Here is a 21,568-nt window from a genome sequence, read left to right on the forward strand (position 1 = left end):
ACGCTTCTGTGTATCCACGCCAACTGACAACAAAAATAGACTGCAAAGAGATGTAATCATGAGGTGGAAAAGAAGAAAAATCTGACTTCGCATTTAAACCCATTTAAAGTCATTTTATTGTCTTTTTTTGTACAAAGAACTTCAAAAATATTAAACTGTCGCAGACACCACTGACGCCATGAAGCAAAGGATATCACATGACCAGAACAGTGCCACAGAGAAGAGACAGGGAAAAGGGACAGAGTGGAATAGAGAAGATAGTAAAACACTCTTCGAACCCTTCGGAGGACTTTTTAAGAGTTACATCCACCTTTTTCCAAATCTTCTCACCACCACGAGCAACACAGAAGCGCTGCAGGGTCCGTAGGGGGGTTGATAATTTGAGAAACGCTGTCTGTAGTGTTTGTTCACTGTTGTCGTGCTCAAACTAATGCCTGGCAGATGAGAAGCCTTTTAAAAGGTGTGGGTCAGACTCCCGCTGATTGCCACGCTCGTCCACAAGTAAAGCAACTCGACTGCCGAGTCACAAACACTGTCTCCATTTCCAAAAAGTGCGATCTATCGTATAACAAATAGCTTTTTAAACACATTTTTTGTTGTTTTTTTTTTACAGTACACACCCTCTTTTGGGTGTTCTCCATCTGCAGTGCATCAAATTATAAAAATATACACAATGCTTACAAAATTACTTGGTTCTCACTGTACATTTTCTCTATCAGGTGAAAGTAGTTTAATTATTTGGGGTCACAATTCATACAAAAGAAGAAAAGAAGAAGAAGAAAAAGTGAGGATTGAGACCAGAACAGGATCCCAGAAACATTCAGAAAAGTCAGAGTCCCTTCTTTTGTCACAGGCTGAACTCTGGACAGGAGAGATGAAAACACGAGTGAAGCACATCCATCTTTATGTAAAGGAGTACTTTTTTCTTTGCAACACATTAACCTTAGTCTCCTTTGATTATTTTACAACTTAAATAAATATACCATGAACTACAAGGACAATTAAAAGAAAATAAAAAATAGACAAAAAGAAAGAAAACAGGACAAATTCACTCTCTAAAACTGAGTGTGCGTGTCCGGTGGTGTCCAAGGCATTTAATTATCAGTTCCAGTGGGTGCCTGGACCGCTGACATCAAAATCAGACTCAAAGAATCAACGTGTACTGCCTGACCTGCTGTCCGACAATAAACGGCAGTCGTGTGCATCAGTTTGCACCTCAGCATCCCAGCGCAAGCTCATTGGATTACAGCCGCTGTAATGATGCTTTGAGCACAGGAAGTCCTGGATGGCGCATATTGTCTCATGATGAAGCTCATGATTGGCGCTAGTGCTTTTCACTTTGGGCCATGTGCGAGGTGAGTCCCGTCAGACTCCAGTGCCTAAGTCTCACTTTTTCGTTCCACAGTGTCTGACCTCGCTCCCTCCTCCTCTGCCGCCATGTCTTGGCTGCTGTCCTGTTTTTCTGTTCCTTTATCTTCAACTCCTTCCTCTTCTTCGTCCTCAGGGTGAGCCGCCTCTGTGAGGCTTTTCATCACCTCGCCGGCGCTCTCCTCCTCGGCCTTGAGCACGCTGCACAGCTCCATGTCGTGGATCTCCACGTCGAATGGGGCGGCGGGGGGCACAGCGGGGGGAGACTTGCAGCCGGTACAGCCCTGAAAACGCAGAGAGAAGCGACTTCCTGTATTTTCTGCCACAAAACAGATCGTACATCGCACGTTGACATGGTACAGGGTGGATCTGTTGTACTCACGGAGATGTTGATGGCTCGCGGCAGGCGTCCGGTGCGGATCCAGGGATGGACCTGGCTCAGCTCCCTCTTCTGCTCCTCTGTGAAGCGTGGCTGGTGTTTCTGCATGTTCCTCAAGGACTCACGATCCTCTCGCAGAACCGTCTCCAAGTCCCTGTTGACGAAGACAAATAAAGTGGACAAGTATTAAGCTGCTGCCTTTCTGGACTAACAGCTGCTTGTATTTCTCTACAGTATGACTAGATCGGTCCCACTTATACTTCACGTGTTGAGAAACAAAACAATCCTCACTTTTTCTAAACCAGTTTGTCATCTGAGAGCTGAATGAGTGAATCAAAGTCGTGTATGTCATTTTGCCCAGTGCTGTACCTGACAGGCAGCTGATAGGTCATCATGACCTTGTCGTCTGTGTTGGCCATCAGCAGCCAGATGGGGTCCTGCAGCACACACTTGATGAACTGCTCCTCTCCACCGTCTCCTCCCGCGCTGCTGCTGCCCCCTGCTGGCTGTTTGCGGGAATGGTCATTCTCCGACGAGTCGATGCTGCCGAAGTACTTGCTGGTGTGGCTGCCCTGGCTGCTGACTAGATGGAAAAAAACAAAAAGTTTAGAAGAGTTTTCAGTCTGTACTTGAGAATTAAAGACCATCACAGTGTTGATTAGAGACAATCTCAATCAAAACATTTTTTTTTTTACTGCAACTTTTAGAGTTCATCTGATTTGTTTCATCTGGTATCATCTAACTTTACTAATAACAGTCATATCACGATCAACTAAATTAAATGTCACAGTGCCCCAGAACTCTGCGTCCCTGATAGAAACCATTAAACTAAAAAGAATTTCATCAACAGCCGAGAACAAGATGTTTTTTTTTAAATGGCACTAATGATTTAAATCTACTGACTGGTGCCGCTGGTGCCAGAGGAGCTGCAGCCGTTGGAACCGGAGCCCGAACCCGAGGATCTTGTTCCCGAAGACCCCGAACCAGAGGCAGCTGATCCGGTGCCTGAGCGCGAGTCTTCTTGGAGCAGCAAGTCCAGCAGGTCGCTGGAGGTGGACATGGCATCGTTGTTGGACTCATTAGCTTCACCCTAATGGGGAAAACATTAATGTTAATTTTTTTTAAGTCTTTTGTGAGCAATTGCTACATTTTTAGGTCAGACATCCTATCCTGAACACTTACATTCTCATTTTCCTTGGAGGTGTCATCTGAGCTCCTCTGATTGGTGGAACTTTGCCCCCTGGCTGCCCCACCCTGCACCGAAGGCGATGCCTGCTGAGATGCTGCTAGTGCCGTGGCGACCTCTAACCGGTTGCTCGGCGACTCTTCCAGCTGAAGCAAGTTGAGAGGGGAGGAGCATCGGGATTGGAAGAGGGGTGACTCCGCGCCTTCGCGATCAGCTGGCGTCTGAGTGTAAGACTGTGGCGTGCTGCTGCGAGACAGGGCACATGTGCCTGGTGTGGGCATGGGGTTGGAAACAGCAGTGGGGACAGCGGCTGTGGGAACAGCGGCTGCAGGGACAGCGGCTGCGGGGACAGCGGCTGCAGGGGCCCCTTGGTAACCGAAGTTGGGATTGTAAAATGGTCCAGGGGTGGAGCCTGGCTGACACATGGGCACTCCCATCTGCGGGAACATGTAGTTGGGCAGAACGAAGGCCATCATGGGAGGAACCATCTGGGTGGGGGGGAAACGTGATGGATCTGGGACGGGTAAGGGCTGCGTAAGAGGTGGGTAGACGGGGTAGATTGGAAGCATACCAGGGGGAAAAGCAGCGGGTGGCATGCTAGCCTGGGAGCCTACAGAAGGCCAGGAGGATGAGGTTGTTGGAGGGCCGAGAGGCATGTTGAGGGGCATGGGAGCAGTGCTGCTTCTGGGGTCCTGACGACCCCCGCTCAGGCCCAGAGAGCTGTGCTGGTCAGAAGACTCCTGGTGCTTGAGTCTCTTACCGCCACGGCCGCGTCTGTGACCACTGCTACCTCCTGCAGCTGGGTAGTCACGGGAACAACGCACTCCTGCAAAAGATAGAAGACGCCCTACAATCAGTTTGGTGCTTCACATAAAATATTCTGAAGCTTTCACACCAACAGTTTCACAGACGTTAGTGTATCGAAGGTGATACAGGTTCCCAAAGATGAACTTAAAATATACTTCTTCACTTTGCAAAACAGCTATTCAATACAAAACCATTTCTAAGACTGTGACAGTGTGCACCTACCTCGTGACAGGGGGTTGACAGCTGCGGCGTGGCAGCGCACAGTTGAAGACACCGTCTGATCGACAACGCGCAGCTTGCTGAGGTCCTTGAAGCGGTCGAGGAAGGCCTGCTCCTCCTGCTGAGTGTGGGCGGACAGCACCTCCTTGGTAAGACCCAGCCTGCTACCTCCACCTCCCGCTGCTCCGCCTCCTACACTTCCGCTTCTCCGGCTGTCCCTATCAGGCTGGCTGGCTTGAGGGAGAGGAGGAGGTGGTGGCGGAGGTGGAGGAGGAGGTGGAGGAGGCGCGATGTTAGCGGGAAGCTCTAAGCTGCTTGCGGGAGGAGTCGGGGTGGTGTCGAGAGGAGTCTGTGCAGCCGGTGTGGGAGTTGTAGGAGCTTCCTCCATGACGATGTCTGTGAGAAGAGAAGAAGAGGAGAAGAGGACAAGAAGGCGGGGTGTAACGATATAAAGAAGAAATAAAGATCACTCTTTTTGCAATTAACTGACACAATTCAGTGCTGTCATTAGGCAGGTAGGACCAAATATTCAGGTATACATACATACACGTATATATCTTATACAATCTACAGCTGCAGATAAACACGAGTTTGTTAGCTGAAGCCTCGTGTTTGCTAGAGCTGCTGTGTCATTAAAGTTTAACAATCACTGGAAAAAAAAACAATTAGAATATGTAAAACAGTGTGCACAGGAGAAGAATGAAACACATCACATCAAACCAGAAATGTTCCAGGTAGTATGCCTGCAACAAAAGCGAGTTTAATTGCAAAACAAACACATAAAAAGCACAACTTGAACGCCACTGTTAAACATGAAAAACAAAAAAAAGAACTCCATTCAGGGTGTGCAAGGAACTCATCCTGCAACTTCCAGGAAGGAGAGCGTGAGTGTTAACGAGGCCCACCTGACTCGGGAGGCTTCTTGTCTCCAACATGGACGATGGTGCTGCTGAAGCTACACTGAGACGTAACTGAGGCTACACTTTCTGCCTTTGTGGCCATGGTCAGAGGAGGCAGAGGAGGTGGTTCACCTACGAGGTTAACTGAACCACCTGGAGAGACAATACGGTCAGAAATTTAGTCGCACAGACACAACATCAACCAGGTTTGTTGTCTTCTACCTAGTTAGCTGCATCATTACCTGCCTAACAACTTAATCAATTCCAGATCATAGTGAAATACCTTTGCTGTTGCCGTTGGGCTCCTGTTTGTCGTCATCAGATGCTGAGGAGGCAGTGCAGGAGTAGGAACCACACTTCCTTTTGACTGTATTGGGAATGTTACAGCTCTCCAAGTACCTGTGTGAGAAATCGCTGGGTGAGTGGGAGGTCAAAGGGCAAATGTCGACACAGAAACGATTTCAGGTTTGTGCACAAACCTAATGATGCTGTCCAGACAGTTGATCTGCTGGTAGGAGTAGCTCGTAGATGGTTCCTTGGGTACAAGCGGTGCAGGGACCAAACTTTTGGATGGGTTTGTCATGTCTGCTATCAAACTCCTGACTGGATCGCTGTTGATCGCTCTGACGGCCGCAGCGTCTGGATCAGATACAAACAGGATCAAGAAATTAAAATCGTCCTCTGTGAAGGCTTTTGGACATTATTGTTATTATTAAAAACTTTCTTTTATGCCTTTTTCTTTCCTGGAATACTAAAACTATTAAAAAAAACCAAACTCTATTTACTCTCCCGTGACATTCTGAGTTCAAATACAACTCCAGCCTCTTACCCGTGCTGGTGTTTTTCCTCGGCAGTGGGCGGTTACGAGACTCGATGAAAACCTGCTGCCCGTTTGTTTTCACCATATGGACGTCTTTGCAAATCTGCTGAAACGTCATCTAGAGAAAAACGAAGACCAGAAACATCACAGCTAACCAACGAGAGAATGACACTGCACTGAATCTTCTGCCAACCTGTCATATTGTTCGTGCGTAACACTACAGTCTAAATGTGATGCAACAGTACCCAGGAAAATGCGGCTGTATCAAAAACAAGGTGATAAACAATCTTGTGAGAAAGCATTTCACAAAGCGGGACATGTTGTGCGCATTTTCAGATTGATTTCTTTTTTGGTTTGAGTAGCCTTACATGATTCATAGTTAAAAAGAATCCTTATTAGTCTAACACTCTATGCAGCCCCTTTAGTCATCTAATGTCTGAATCCAGATATTTTATCATTTAGCCACACTACAGTAAAAGGACAGCAACCCCCTTGCAGCTAGGAAACAAAACACTGGTGGTTGCCTGGTGACAACTGAAGTTTCAGCAGCTGCAGTGACCAACCTCTCGGCAGCCACTTTCAATCACAAGGCAACCTTTATCCAAAAAAACCTGCCAGACAGACTGGATCAGGTAACAAGCTAGAATGAATGAATTTTATACTCTGGCTCTTCTCGTGTGTCTATGATGTGCCTCTTTGCAATCAGAGGATTAAACTCAACTGATTGCAAAACTGGTTGTACTGTGGTTATATAACTAAAAAACCAACAACACAAAAGCACTTCTTTCTCAGACTCACAGGTTTGTGGAATGCACCTGCGGCCTCATCTACAACGGGACTGTTGCTGTCGCTGGACGAGGCGGCCGAGGCACTGAGGTGCTGTTGGTTGGAGCGGTGGGAGCCCCGTGAGCCGCTGGACCCAAGAGAGCTGTAGCCCTGAGAGCTGCTGCTGTGCACCGGCTGCACCAGGAGTCTGTGGATCTGCTCGCTCAGGTGGACGATGTCGGGCGTGGTGACCCGATTCTCACAGTCCTGCGGCGCGGTGAACACGTCTTCATTCAGCGGGCTCCTGGAGACAAGGAGAGTTTGTTTATAATAGAAACAAACTCTTTATCTGTGGTTTTTTTAGGTCTTCTTAAAGTGCCACTTTTTAAGATTTAGATCCTTGTTTAGTCACTAAAGGCAGTATTAAACGTGCGTCTAATGAGCTTTAAGGACAGATGACCGACGCACAAAGTTTGAACAATTACAAAAAACTTTTGGTGAAGTGAGACAGAAAACGCTTACGTTCTGACTTTGTGCCGCCCCACGATGAACGCCACCTTTCTACTCCAGGGGTTAACAAAGGAAGACCAGCTGGTGTCCATGGTGACGTACTCCCCGCTGCGGGCGCACATCCGCAGGGGCGAGTAGTCGACCGGCTGCCCAGCAAACTGAAAGACTGAAGAGAGATGACAAAGCACACATGTGAGTTTCCTGAGTTGTGAAAAAACAAAATAAAACATATGAAAGCCATGAACGGTTTACTCAGCCCTTACGCTTCTGTGTGACATAAGCTCCTACCAAAAACCTCCCCGGATACAGGCGGCAACAGCCACAAAACTAAAACGTCAAAATGAGGACCCTTATTTTTTCCACAAGTAAAAGAAGAGAGAAAGATCACATAATAAATGATCATTATTGCCTCTGCTGGATTAATGTAGGCGTCACCCTGTCCCCTGTAGCTGCCTTTGTGTGTCTATGTGCACACCACCTGCAGCTCTGACACTCACAGTGCGCAGAGAACCTGGTTGCTTAGGTTTTATACATTTTAACAGCAGCTGTCGTTACATCAGCAGATTAACGTCCACGTTTCTCTCCTACTGCACAGGTTCCCAATTAATTAGTCTTCTGCTAACAAGCCTGTTATTCGAGCTAAAGTGTGGTTTTTACATTAGCCCTGTGTGAATTTGGTCGTGATTACATTTTGAAGAAAGGCTTAAATAGGCTTACTCTTCTCATGTATAGCCACCATAATGGGCCTGTCCTCAGGGTGGATGCAGAGCAGGATCGGTGTCCCGACCAAGTCCTGAGGGAGGTAACCCAACAGTGGCACTGCCCTGCAAACACATCACATTTCCACACTGAGATTTAGCATTTTACACACACCTTAACATTCAGAGAAGTGAAATCGCAAAACATGTTATAGCTGTTTATTTTTAACAACCGTCTCCAAATCCACAGTGAAACGATGAGTCGATCGCACGCCTTAAGCTTAAAACACCAATTACCAGAAGGCGACACAGCAGTAAGCATGGGGTCAGAGCAAAGATAACTGACCTTTCATCAACTTCCTGGAAGAGGCAGCTGGGAGTGTGACTGGTGGTGAAGATCCTCTTGTCGGGTGGGATGCGAGGAGCTGACGGGCACAGAGGACACAAACAGAACAGATGAGGAGCATGTTTGGAGGGTGAAACAGACTTTCTGTGTCTGACACTGTTCTGACAGTCATGCAGTATCAACTGTCTACATTATCCATATTCAAAGGAATATGGTATTCCAGTCTCTTTCATTTATATTTCCTCCAGAGCTATAGTGGAAGCCGACTTTGCACCTGTTAGAGTGCAACTACACAAACTAGACTCTCTCGCTCTTTTCTGATAACCCCAGGCTCGCTTGCTTTGTTTTCCACTGAAACATCCTGCCACAGAGTTAACACCAACGCACCGCCCACTCATCCTGTCTCACCAAAACAAACACGCACTCTGAAACCAAACTAGTAACCTGTCACATGTCAGACCTGAAGCGACTCTGATACCAAAAGCTGCCCTGTGTTCTGCTACTCTACTCAAACAGGTGGAGCCTGCCTGGTTACAAGAATCAGCCTGATATTCATACATCACCTCACATAATCAGTCCAAACAGTAAGGAAAGAACAGTGTAAAAAGTGTCGATATAATTAAAATGCTATGTTACATCTCTTTAGCTTGTGTGACTCTCAGTGTCAAATTGATGATGGTGTAATTTTAACTCATATATACACAAACACTTGTTTATTACAGACAACAGGGGATCGTATCAAATACCTTCATATCCAGAGTGGACCCTCTCTGCGATCAGCAGGCAGCAGGGCTGTGGCTCAGCAGCATCCGAGTCTCTGATGGTGAGCTGGTAGGGCGTGAGGCGAAATGGGTAGTAGCGCATCTCGCCGCCCTGCGGCCGGTCAGCACTGAGCCGACAGAACATGGACTTCTCCTGGGTGCAGTCAACTGGAGGAGATGCTGGAGGAGACCGGAGTCAGTCAGCACAGGAAACATAAGGAAACATAGCTAAACTTGCTCTCGCTTTCAGTCGGCGTGTGCTCACCAGAGCCGATGCAGGAGGCCCATGGGGGCAGACGGCAGGGTGCCGTGCTGCTGTAGAAGGTGCTGACATCTTGCGGAGCCAAAAGGTCAGAGAACATGGTTCCTTGGAGACACTCAGGCTTACAACGCAGCACGGATGAGCCCTGGGGCGATATGTACACAACCTTCCCTGACAAGAATGATACTGCCATGGAGAATGTGTCCTGGAGAAAACAGAAGGAATTTAATGAGCCATCTTCTCCAACAATCTGGGATCTTTCATTGGGGCGCATTTCAATTCCTGTTTCAGGAAAAAACTGTGAAAATGGATATTTTTGAACACAAGCACAAAGCTGAAGGCCACACCCATCTTCAAATTCATTTAGCTCTGGGCTACTAATCATGTGAAATTTCATGCCTGTATGTACTGGTTGTCCTCAAACATCAGCACAAATCTAAACATCTGCCCCAGTACCCCAAACCGCCTGTGTAGTAGTTTCATTGAGGGTCGACTGAACCTCTAAATCTCAGTAGTGTGCCTTGAAGGACATTCAGATGCTTCTTCAGTTTCTGGATAGCGTAGATTTATCAAATGCTCTGACAGTAACCAGGAGGCAACCCTCCTTTCCTCTGAGTTACGTGTTAAACTCTGAGGTACCGAAAGTCATAAAACAATAAAGCCCATGGCTCATTAACAACAGTAATAGTGTACTAGCCCCACTCCTTTAAAAGCCTTTAAGAGTAGTTTTAAGATGCAGGAAGAAGTGGATAAGTATTTAAACTCACAGTGTTTTTGAGGGTGTACTCTGAGGTGATATTATCCAGCTCCTCAATCGTGAAGGTGGACAAGTCCAGACTGCAGCCGTGACACTCCTCCACACTCCACTGGTGATAGTAATCCTTGTTAGCTGGAAACATTAAACATTTCTCAGTTAAGATGGGCCTAAAATTCATCATCTGTGTTTTGCCTCCCACATAAGAACAGCCACCTTCTTAGAGAGAGAGAAAAAAAAACAAAAAACAAAAAAGACCCTCACCTCGGACTTGTTTGACACACTGCAGAGCGTATTTGAGTGCATTCAGAGTGCTGAAGTGGCCCTTGGCCTTGCGCTCAGCTGGCAGTCGGAGCTTGAGCTCTTTGATGGCCTTCATGAGCTCCTTCTGCGTCTGGACCCTGGCTGACTGGTTGCTGCTGCATCCGGAGGTGGAGGGGGGGTCGTGCTCCGAGCTGGACGACGGCAGGCTGTAGACCAGGGACCCGCTGGGAGGTGACAGGCTCTGGGAGTTGGAGCTGGGTAAGGAGGACAGTTTCAGACAATGATTATTCAGAAAGTGAGAGGTGAGTGCGTGAACACTGCTGCTGCCGACCAGGCAGACATAAGTGTCAATAAATGTAAAAAAAATCCAAAGAAACTATTTTAAATAGGTAGTTTCGGCTACTGGTGTCCACTCTGACAGCTAGAAGAAGCTTTTCAGATGAAAATGGGTATAAGCAGAGAAGAGGTTTCTCGACAACTTCACCTATTCCAGGGCGCACCCCCCCATGGCAACGACACTCCCAACGGCAGCCGCCTCTCCCGGCAGGACAATGCGCCCTGCAACACCGCAAAAACTGCTCACAGCCAGTTCGACTACCGTAACAAAGAGCCCAAAGTGTGCACCCAGCCTCCAAACTCCCCAGACAGCAGTCCAATAAGGCAACAGTGGGATGCCCCGGAACAAGCTCGATCCTCCGAGGCTCGACTCTGCAACCCACACTCTGCCACAAGCCGACGCCACAGGACACCCTCGGGGGTCCTGTGTCCATGCCATTATTCGAAAGGGGCACCTGAGCAATATTAGGCAGGCAGTTTTAATGTTGTGGCACTTTTATGGCAAACATGAATAATACAATTACATTTCTGATTTTAAAGCACTTACATTGAAAACAGGTGCAATAAAAGCTGAAACATCCTTTCTGCATGCCACACAACGTTGGTCCTCGCCAGCCACCGTACACGCTCAGTTAAACCAGAGTAGTAATCGTCAGCATTACTAATGCTGACATCTGTCTTATAATGAAAGCATCCAGCTATCTACCATCTTAATCTTTCTCTACTCATTTCCAGCTTTTACTCTTAGACTCTTTAGGCCTGGCCTTGGTGCAGCCACTCATTTCATTCATTGTAATCTGACTAAGATCATACTGATTTCACCCTGAACACACACACACAAAAAATGAGCTGTGGGTGACTTCTCTTACCTCTTGTTGCTCTCTGTAGTCTCCAGTATCATGCCAGAGTCCTTGCCATTTGAAGAGCTGTGGGAGCTGCGTGCGGACTGATGTCCGTGAGACCTGCTCTCCCTCTCCATCCCGCCCTCGCTCTCCCTCTCCCCGGAGTCGTTTCCGCTTGAGATTCCATCCATATCGTCTGAAGTCGGACACCTCTGATCTCTGGACGAACCTCCAGACCGAGATCCGTCGCTGGGGGATGAGCCTCCTCCCCCTCCGCTCTCCTGGTCCTTGTGGGTGACACTGGCACCAAGCTGACCACTGCTGCAGATTTCGTGCACATTTAACCCCTGTGAATCCGCTTCGGGGTCTTTCCCGTTGGCCCCTGCCAATCGCCCCCGATTGCTGCTGCTAGGCATTGATTTAGAGTTGTCATAACTCATACTAGAGTAGGATGAGGCTGGTACAGCTTGATTGAGGGGGTCAGCCAAGGCGAAACAAAAAAAACTGAACTTTGCTTTAAGTGGGACTACTATGTATGCACATGTGAATCATAGTTGTTACCTGTTAGTTTAACAAATCAAACAGAGAGCATATCATTGTTTGGTTTGGTTTTTTGGGTGTGTGTGTGTGTGGGTGGGGGGGGTGGGGGGGGGTGCGCTGTAGACCCCTCTTTGAGAATTTTCAGGAAGAAAAAAAAAAGGTGCAGGCTGCTACAAAGCTGCCTTTCTAAACAAACAGAACAGTAATTATCTCGGGGAAAAAAAAGTGTCACTCAAAGCGCTGCAGACAAGACATGAATTTGTGGTTATGAAACAGCCTTGGCATAAATGCTCCAACAGATGGGATGAGAGATTGTGAGGGAGAGTGAGAAAAACAGCTCTCGGTGAGAGCAAAAAACATTCCTTTCACTCAGTGTCTGGTTTTCTCGCTTCTTTAGAGATGTGGTGCTCTAGGCGCTAAAGGCCACCTGAAATGAAAGAAAAAGAGCGAGTTGGACAGAGAGAGGGAGAGGGGGGAGAAAGGACAGCAATATTAGGATTATAAAACACTTGGTTGTCATGGTCTCTCTCAAGCATCTCTCCAGGACTGCGGCTTTAAAAAGCTTATCATCAGTTTATCATCATGTCAACCTCAGAAGACGAATCAAATACGGCGTGAAATATTCTCCCTGCCGAGCGATGCGGGCTGCGTGTCACGATAGAAGAGTGTGCTCTTGTTTAGGGCCCAGCTGTTCTCCTTTTACTCAGATTATCTGGGAAACAAAAACAATCTCCTCATCCTGCCCACGGAATAACAGTAATCTCCTGTTTCTATTTGTATGTTGCAAGTGCGTACGCATAGATCTGAATATAGATCAGGTGAACTTGTGCTGGTGCCAAAGTGTGACATAGGACACTGGTCGCTCGTCAAAGCTCAGTCTCTTTTTACCCCTGGGACAGTCAAAACAAACACTGGCTGGGAGGAGAGAACAAAGCTCACATCAGAGAGCGCTAAGAATAATCGGGAAAGGTAACTCAAAGTATATATATACGGCCCACCTACGCAAGTGAGAGTCTAGTGCTATTTATTCCTTGAGCAGAGGTGATACCCCTTAATCCTTTAAGACCGGCAGACGCAACTAGAAGACGACACAGCCTCGTATTCAGTCGCCAATCCTCTCAACTTTATACACCTGGCTGCCCCACAACCCTCTTTACCTGCCTCCGACAGGTGTGCAGTGATGCTCTGATGCTGCATTTGTTCAGGACGGCTTTAAATATGCTCAGATATACCTGTGCTGACGCAACGGCCCTTTACAGCTGAGGGGACATGAGGCGATAACAAGGCAGGAGGGCCTGTGACGAGGGTAACTCATAAATAACTTAAAACGCAACAAACAGTGGTTGGGGAGAGGAGATTAACAAATTCATGCGCTGCGCCTAAGCTCCCTCCTTTCTGGGCATGAAATGCTAATCAGCATTATGTTTGGTCAGATGGATGATGCACACTTGCACATGACAACCTGTATGTGTTATGGCCAGACTGGGCGGAGGGAAGGGACCAATTATGATGAAGAAATATGCAAGCAGGGAGTGAGTGGGTGTGAGGCAGGCTGGCATCCATGCATGCTTCCACGGGTGATGGCAGAGACGCACGCAAAGGTGGTGGTGAAGAACTGTGCTCAGGCTATTACAGTACCTGCCTGCCCCATTCCAGTCCACTCGGTGGACTCTTTAAAGCTCAGCTTTAAACCTCAGCTCTGTTTCCGCAGCCAATCAGATGCCGAGCAAAAACACAGGCTGATAGAGAGTCAGGATTGGGGCGCATGCATGGCTTTGGACTGTGGGAGGAAAGCAAAAACCCACGCAGACACGAGAATAACATGTAAACTCCACACCGCAATGCTAGATCGCTTTTGAACCCATGACCACTAGCTAACGCTGCAAAAAACCACTGAGCCAGTATGCCGCCCACCTTTTTCGAATTATTCACAGGAAATACACGCTGTAGGACCAAGCTCTGATTATGCAAGATATGTCTGTCGTGCTGTGGGAAAGAATATGTAACAAGGCGTGCTGACTACAGGACTAACACGTTACTTGGAAAAAAAACATGTCTTCGGTTTCTTCTTATTTTCTCTATCTGATTTGCGCTGCTCACGACTGCCCTGTGTTGTACACATTTAGCAGAAAGGTTAAATGAATCATTCTGTCTCTGTCTACGTGACACAGAGGCAAAAATCCCTCGCCTACCCCTGTGAGACCCGAGTCTCTAAGACATCCAGAGCCGGGTCATAGGAGCTGGGATGAGATTAATTTAATTTAGATTTCTGTCAAATGCAAATGATATGCAGATATACTTCTTTTTTTCCCCTTTTTTTTTTTTTTTTTTTTTTTTTTTTTTTAAATCTGCTTTATTTCTATATGTAAACATATTAGTTAACCACAGCGCAAAGCAGAAACTACGTCGTCCCAGATTTTTATGAATCAAAAGCTGCATTTGCTGACAGGCCAGTAACAATGTTCGGCTGATATACTGGTGCACACCTAGTGTGAAGACCGGCAGTCACCACATTATATCAGATGAACAATTGCTTTGAATGACAGGTAAAGCTCGAAAAGTGTGATAATAATCACAGCAGCACTTGTTTCTGCGTAATTTCCTGTCCAATTTAGGTGAACTAGCATGTCCTGACCTAGTACCTGTCAAGTGGCATGACAGATAAAAAGACACAAGAATGTCCAGGATCTGGAAATGCAGAAGTGTTGGTATTCAACAGTTTGCATTTATCTTCATTCACACAGCGTTACATAACCAGACCTTAAAGTACAGCATTAATCCTACTGGGACTGCTCTGAACAGGACACATGCTGAAGAGAAAGTAGGAAAAAATGTCAGACACACCCTAATTTGAATTTCTCAGTTGCTTTTCTCTGTCTTAAATCACTGCACATTGATCACCTTTGATGTTTGGACCAACAAAAATACTTCTGAGATGTCACCTAACAGACAGCACGGCCGTGTTCACAATCCTTCAGGCAAAGTGCTCGGGCAGAAAATAACTGCTGATGATAAACTGTAAACAAAAATGCAAAGAACTCGTGTCTGCACGGGATAAATACACCACACGCTCACTATGGTGACAAATATAGATCAGCCAATGAAAGGAGCGTTGCAGCTTTCCTGCCAGTAAAACAGCACTTCTCCACTTGACACTGGCTGGGCTCTGCTCCAACAGTTGGCCATAAATCTGTTCACTGTGATGGTAATGAAGCAAGTGATCTGATTCAAACACTGTAACTGTAAGGCTCAACACTAAAGACACACTGACATGTCAAACAAACCATAAACCTGTCTGTAGCTTTTATGACAAAGATTTATTTATTCATATGGAGAATGAATAAAGAAATAAAAGCATCAGATGCTGTCCAAATTCTTATTTGAAGCATCAGCACAACAATCTCACACTTTGGCCATCTGAACAAGATGAGCTGCCTAAAACATCCAATCACATCTCTAATGAAACCTGCAAATGTTTAACACCTGGGGCTGTAAAAGCAAACAGTTGACAACAATGTGTTGAGCCTGAAACTGAACACCAGAGGAGGCTTCTTTGTTGCATTCATGAAGTGCACTGCAGGTAGGGTATGGTGCAGGCTGAAGTTCAAACTGAAACAATAATTATCTACAACAAACCGGATTGAAGGGAAAAGAAATGCACACAGCTCAATGCTTGCTCCTCCTCAAATGTGAATATTTGCTCATTTGGATGCCTGCCTGCACCAAACTAACAATCTGAAACTGTCAGCTTCATTAGAAAATGTTTACAATTTTTCTGTCATTTTAACTAAACAAAGAAAAAAAAATATCAGCACTTGTTCTTGTAACTGCATTACTGTTTTCCAACAGTAGACTATGGAGAGAAAATTCATATCCTAAAGACTCTATAAAACTCCTCAAATTAAGCCAGCAGCTCTAACGTGCATGAGAACCTCTGATGCTGTATATTAACCAAACTATATGACACTCCAAGCTATGCACTGTGACAATATCAGAAGACACAGACCAGCGCATCTACCAAACAACAGCCACCTGACGCAAGCTGGCAGTAACATGAAATACTTCCCTGCTGTAAAGCACAGATGGAGGCTGCAGGAAGGTGTGGCGACGCTCCGTGCACGGACATGTGTGAACTACTCCTCTGGGCTCAAGCTAACAGCTCCATCACTGCAAACCCAGCGAGCGCGTTAAACAAGTGTGTTAGTTCAATTTCCCCTCACCGGCATGAGCGCCCACTGCTCCACATCTCAGCACAGTGCAGTGTGACAGCGCTGGCTCAGCATCCCCGCTTCTCTTGGCTTTTCTGTGTACATGCGGCACGTGTACACGGCGGTGTTTTCCGCAGGTCTCGCCGACCGCTGATTGGTCAGCTCGCTCGACCAATCGCAGAGCGCGCTACTCAGAGGCTGGGCTGCAGCGTAGGGAGTCCGGGCTCCCAGACTGCCTGCCAGACACTGGTCTCAGCTCCGCCCACATAGGTTTGCCTATTAAATATGCAGCGATGCGAGCACACGCGCGAGCCGATTCTAGACCAGCGGTTATGAGCGACAGTAATAAACGTACATGGTGTACATCTGTGAGGCATGGGGAAACACGAGAGAGACGGGCACACCCCTTCACATCACTGCCACACGATCGCATTATAATATAATAACTTCATTACACTAATAATACAGAAATATGGGCTTTCATTATGTTTATTTACATTTGCTGTACCTCTTGAAGTATGTTTATTTAATAAACTTATTTCACCATTAGCTGATTTAAACAACAGCAACAACATCAAATAATAAAAAAATAAAAAACCTTTCAGGTTAAGCCTATAATCGAAAGGTATATTCGGACTGCATTTCCAAGCTGCAAAGCCTGCAGGGGACTTTAAAATTCAAGCTGTGCAAACCTATGTTGCAATAACCTAGTTGGAAGGTTATAAATGTGCAATAAAGTGGTTCAGCAACAGCTGAACAAATGGAAATAAAGCCTGATAAATATTCTGTAAACTAGTTTGATTTTCCTTCTGCTTATTTTCTTTTTCATCTTGGCATTACATGCACAACATCTGGCTACTTTCTCACTGGGTCTTGCTTACATTGCAAGCTTCATCATTCTCCAAGATACTGTCAGTCTATTGTCAACAAATGGCAGGAAGCTCAATTAGCACTTGTTGTTTTGGCTAGTACTACCCAACCACAAAGAAGGCTCGTGTTCTTCTTATGCCGGCCCACACCTGTACTACTAGTATCTTTGCCTCTAATATAATATGTGCCAACCAAATAAAAAAAAAAAAAAAAAACACAACAACAGCCAGCCAAACTGCATCTGCATGAACAGGTTTTCATTTTAAAACACTGTTTTCAGAAGAGCTGATGGGCAATAATGGCCAAAGCCATCACATTAACCAATTATGCACACTTTGCATGCACACTGGTGTACACAGGAAGTAGCCTGTGGGTTGATTCATGGCACAGTGGCACAAAGTATGATCTGAGATATCTCTGCTTAGACCTACAAATAAGTCAAACTGTGTATGGGGGTCTATGCTCTATTATTTTGCATAATGAGCAGTACTGCACAGAATCAACATGTACTTTTTTATGACTCCATTACCCTTTCCAAGCAAACTTTCACAAAAATGTACATAAAAAGACAAAGAAAATGTCACAAGTCTAAGTTTTGCAGCCTTAACATCAAATCTGGGCCCCTTATCTAACAAAACTGTTTGCCAAACACTTGTTCATGGATTTCAGTAAATCTTCCATGCAGTGATCTGCGGCCTGGATTCAGCTGGAAATATTTCTATTTATGAGCTAAGACGCTTTTGAAAATAAATTTTATAACAACCCAAAAAGAGAGTCATGAGGTTTTCCAGAAACAAATCCAGCCTGCCTTAAATCCTTCTTGCTGATGGTGTTACTGCAGGTTCCCAGTGTTTCTATGCAGAAAGGTGATCCTTAAGGTACAAATGCTATTGATTTTTTTTAAATTCTTGGACTCTATTATTGTCTTTTTTGCATGATACACATCACAAAATAATTTTCACTCATATTCCTGGCCTTGATCCAGTCAAGTCAGTTCATTCTCTGAACTTTCTTCCTGCTGGAAAACATAAGATTTTAACAGCAGGTGGTGGGGTTGTCATACTCCTACACAGGACCATATAAAGGATATCCCCTCTGTCTGACATCACACAGAGCAAAGAGTAAAAAAACAAAAATAGAAAACAGACTCAATCCATGTGTTAAGTACGGTCTGAAGCCCAAGCTTTTGGCTCACAGTGATTACATCCACATCCATCATCATCATTAAATTCTGGCCATGTTTAATATGAGCATCCTCCATTGTAACAACCTATATATGACAGAAAATAAGGAAAAGCATAATAGGTCCACTTAAATCCCCAAAACAAAAATGCTTTTCATTAGTGTCACTGGCTAACATTAAAAAAAATCAAGTGTGTGGTGTAAATTACTACATTCAGACATCAACATGTGGCAACTTGATCATTTAATAACAGCACCGGTTGCATGAATATATGCATGACTGCACACACTCTGGACCGCCTGCCAACAAAACTCAGCACATAAGCTCCTGAAGAGGGTAAAATAAAAGCCTGTAAGAAGCAGGTAAAAAACCCTACATCCACAGACTTGTCCACGTGTCTGTTGTGAACATCCTCTGTAACAAGTTCAGCTGGAAACTTTAACAATGAACATGTAATACAAGAGTGAAAAAAACCCTGTGAGGCGATGGCAGCTTTGAGTGTAAAACCTCAAAACCAAATCAGAAACAGAGACATTTAAAAAGAAAACCTGAGACATTTCCCAGCAGTTTGCGGTCAGTCTGGTAACCTTGATGTTTTTTGTTTTTTCTTCTCTTATCCAAAACTAAGACAAACACGGTCCCTCTATCTGCTCATATCCAAACCCTCTTTGTCTTTCCAAACATACGTGACCAGTTTAAAAGTATATAGTTCAAATAAAGAAATAACTTACATCGAACTAAAGATTCATCTCAAACATTTTTATTTTTTGTGAAGTCATAACGGGAAGAACGTGGTGCTCTGTTTCTGCTGACTAAACCGCTGGTAAATTAGTCATTCGTGCTTTGATGTATCACTGCGAGGGAAACTAAAGATTGTTTACTTGTCTCATGAGTTGAGTCATTACCCCACATATATGTGATCAAATGATTGCAGCACGAAGAAAATTACCCCTGCTGCCACTGCATGTCTCTGCCTCTGCATGTCTCTGCCTCTATCAACCTTGTGCAACATTAGCACAGCTCGCTGCTGCCAGAAATCAAGTTTGACTTTTCTTTATGAGCTAGGAGAGTCATTGTTTCCTGCCCATCCATGGTCCGCTCTCAGACTTTCTGATAGGTCACTTATTGGGTGAAAGACATTGATATTGGAGTCTTCTTTCTCTACAGTTTCTTCTGGAATAATAAGTAGTTCACACGTTTTCCTAAAAAGCAAAAGATTCCTGGTTCGATCCTGGAAAGAGACACCAATCCTTTTAGGGTTGTGTCATAAAGGGCATTCCATGTAAAAATCTACCCACTATGGCAACCCCTTGTGAATAAGGGAGCGGCTCAGAGTAGATTCTGTGCAGCTTTTTTGCACTCTCAGTCACTCAGGAGGGTAAGAGTGCAAAGAAGCTGCAGGCTTGCATTTGTGCAGGCTCATGTTTAACCCTCAAGCCTCTGCGGTGTGGTAACAACGATCTGGTGTGCGCCACACTGTTTATGGAAGATTTACTGTAAAACTGCCACTCAGAGGGGATTACAAGCCTGGAACAGGACACCATCGTAAATGTCACAAGATTTTGGCACAGGTGCCAACTGAAACTGGTTGAGTGAAAACACCAACGCCATGTGATGGTTTCTTATATTATTATGATGCAGTGATAAAGTTATGCAGCCTCTGGGGGCGACAAAATACAATTCACAGGCATGAGTGGATCGCCACTGTTCAGTCACAGGAGCAGTGGCATGCAATTGTCTACAGTGAATGCACAAGTCAAATAGTCCTACATCAAATGAGAGCAGAGCTGTAAAAACTGTGTTTGGCTTTCAGTAAAATCTGCCAGCACCAAGAACAGTATGTGTACATTAGGAGAGAGGCCTCGAAGAATCCCTTTTAGCTGGACGTGCAGTTTACACTAGTCTGGCTAAAACACAGAGTAAACATTTGCTATGTTGCTTTAGTACCTCAATCAGAGTCCAAACGTAATGCTTAATATAACTAACATGTCTGCCAGACGACCACCGCACGTCACAAACCCCTCCCTTAAAGTAATAAAAAAAAGGAGGGGGATTACTTTGGGAATCATGAAAATGATCAGTCACAATATATATGAAAAACAATTAATGCACTATCGCTAGCAAGCATATCGTAAACACATGGGGGCAAATTTCCTCCCCTTTTAGCACACGGTGCAATATTCGTGTATGCAAGTCCACCACGCACAAACCAAAGGGGCTAGGTTCACACAGTTCACGAAAAATAGGTCTTGGAAACTGGGTGGGATGTAGTAGATGTAGATTACTGCTGTGTTACATTAGTTCAAAGTGTTGGCCACATTTACACTGCGAAGTCATTAGTTCATATTAAGTTAGCCGAGGAGGTTAAAAAAAGCTCGCGTATGATCTGTGAGACGAACAGACTGTAGTTGATATTAAGTTATGTACAGTAGCTATAATGTGAGGCAGTTAAATGTATTAATCTCTCCAATTTGTACACTGACGCTCAGTAATCACAAAAACAGCTCATATGCTAACTACAACGCTTCACAGACTTGTAAAACAAAGTGCCAAAGGCGCCAGCTTACCTTAAATATGCTTCAAAATAACAATAACGCAAGTGCTTCAATATCCCGCGGTGGGGAACTCAAAATTCTTGAAAGAGACGGCATAAATCCAGGTAGCAACGACAGCCTTCGCTTAGCGGTCTGTACTGAATCTCCAGACATTTTTTTTATTCTTCCCCCAACTGTAGTTTACACGCAGGGACACACGTGCAAGTACATGGTCTGGTAACTAATATTGAAATAGCCGTTGTGATTGGACAACAGGCTGACGGTTTCTCCGCCCAAAGCCCGCCTCGACGCGATATGATTGGTTATGAGGGGCGTGGTTAGCGGCACGGGGCCTGGCGGTCACGTTGCAGAGTGACTGGTCCTGAGTTCCTTTCAAAAAACACATTGGAACACGAGAGGGCGTAGCCCCTGCCCACAGTTGGTGCAGTTGGCCGTAATGGATGCCGTAGCAGCGCAATTATAGTTTCAGCACGCAGCTGGTTAAGAGATTAGCTGTTTTTAATAAGTAATTTTGTGTAGTTCCAGAAATATTATGCTTGTGATTTTTTGTAATTGTTTATTCACTGCTGCTACCAACAGAAATTATTCCTCATCATCTGTAGGCATCTGTGTAGTAATAGTTTTATATTATTATTATATTTAGATATATTTTTTGTTATACTATGAAAGTTACTTATTTACAACTACTTTTTATCCGTAGGTTTTTCTGTGAAGAGTTCAGCCCTACAGTCAATACCGCTTAATCCTGGAAACAGACAACTAACTGAACCTAAGTTACTTTTATCCCGTATCAATCAATAACATCATATCTATTTTTCTTTCCATTTAAATCATAATGAACTTTGACCAGCAGATCAAACAAAGTCCAGGCTATAGTGGAGCATCTAAAAAAAGATTTATTTATGAAAGTGTCGCTAAAAAAAAAAAAGATTCAGCTTTGATGTTTGTTTGTTTTGTCAGATTGCAGGCGAATATTCAAATGACTTGGCAAATGAG

General features: G+C 45.1%; 1 protein-coding gene across 3 annotated transcripts; it reads right to left on the reverse strand.

Moving 5' to 3' along the window:
* Positions 1-92: 92 nt before the first annotated feature.
* Positions 93-20,783, reverse strand: per1b (period circadian clock 1b). 3 transcript variants are annotated; one of them, XM_040043418.1, is made up of 20 exons: positions 20,585-20,782; positions 11,244-12,183; positions 10,039-10,292; positions 9,788-9,909; positions 9,024-9,225; positions 8,744-8,938; positions 7,998-8,076; positions 7,671-7,777; positions 6,966-7,119; positions 6,477-6,747; positions 5,688-5,796; positions 5,338-5,497; positions 5,142-5,257; positions 4,865-5,011; positions 3,963-4,355; positions 2,930-3,759; positions 2,651-2,837; positions 2,117-2,330; positions 1,751-1,901; positions 93-1,652 (listed from the first exon to the last, which is right to left on the reverse strand). In XM_040043418.1, the coding sequence occupies exons 2-20, from the start codon at positions 11,654-11,656 to the stop codon at positions 1,380-1,382; spliced, it is 4,377 nt and encodes a 1,458-aa protein (XP_039899352.1). In that variant the 5' UTR covers positions 11,657-12,183; positions 20,585-20,782; the 3' UTR covers positions 93-1,379. The 3 variants fall into 3 exon arrangements, with proteins under 3 accessions (XP_039899352.1, XP_039899353.1, XP_039899354.1); XM_040043419.1 differs by lacking the exon at positions 20,585-20,782 and adding an exon at positions 15,977-18,123; XM_040043420.1 differs by lacking the exon at positions 4,865-5,011 and having other exon boundaries at positions 20,585-20,783.
* Between the last annotated feature and the right edge of the window lie 785 nt (positions 20,784-21,568).

The sequence above is a fragment of the Simochromis diagramma genome, unplaced genomic scaffold (assembly GCF_900408965.1).
Source record: "Simochromis diagramma unplaced genomic scaffold, fSimDia1.1 OVJJ01000656.1, whole genome shotgun sequence".
In the NCBI taxonomy this organism is placed as follows: domain Eukaryota; kingdom Metazoa; phylum Chordata; class Actinopteri; order Cichliformes; family Cichlidae; genus Simochromis; species Simochromis diagramma.

Coding starts and splice junctions, on each gene's coding strand:
- per1b (XM_040043418.1), bottom strand. CDS start 11,656: ATGAGTTATGACAACTCTAAATCAATGCCTAGCAGCAGCAATCGGGGG. Junction 4,356..4,864: donor CAAGAAGCCTCCCGAGTCAG/GTGGGCCTCGTT, acceptor CTCTTCTCACAG/ACATCGTCATGGAGGAAGCT. Junction 2,331..2,650: donor CTCTGGCACCAGCGGCACCA/GTCAGTAGATTT, acceptor TTTTCCATCTAG/TCAGCAGCCAGGGCAGCCAC.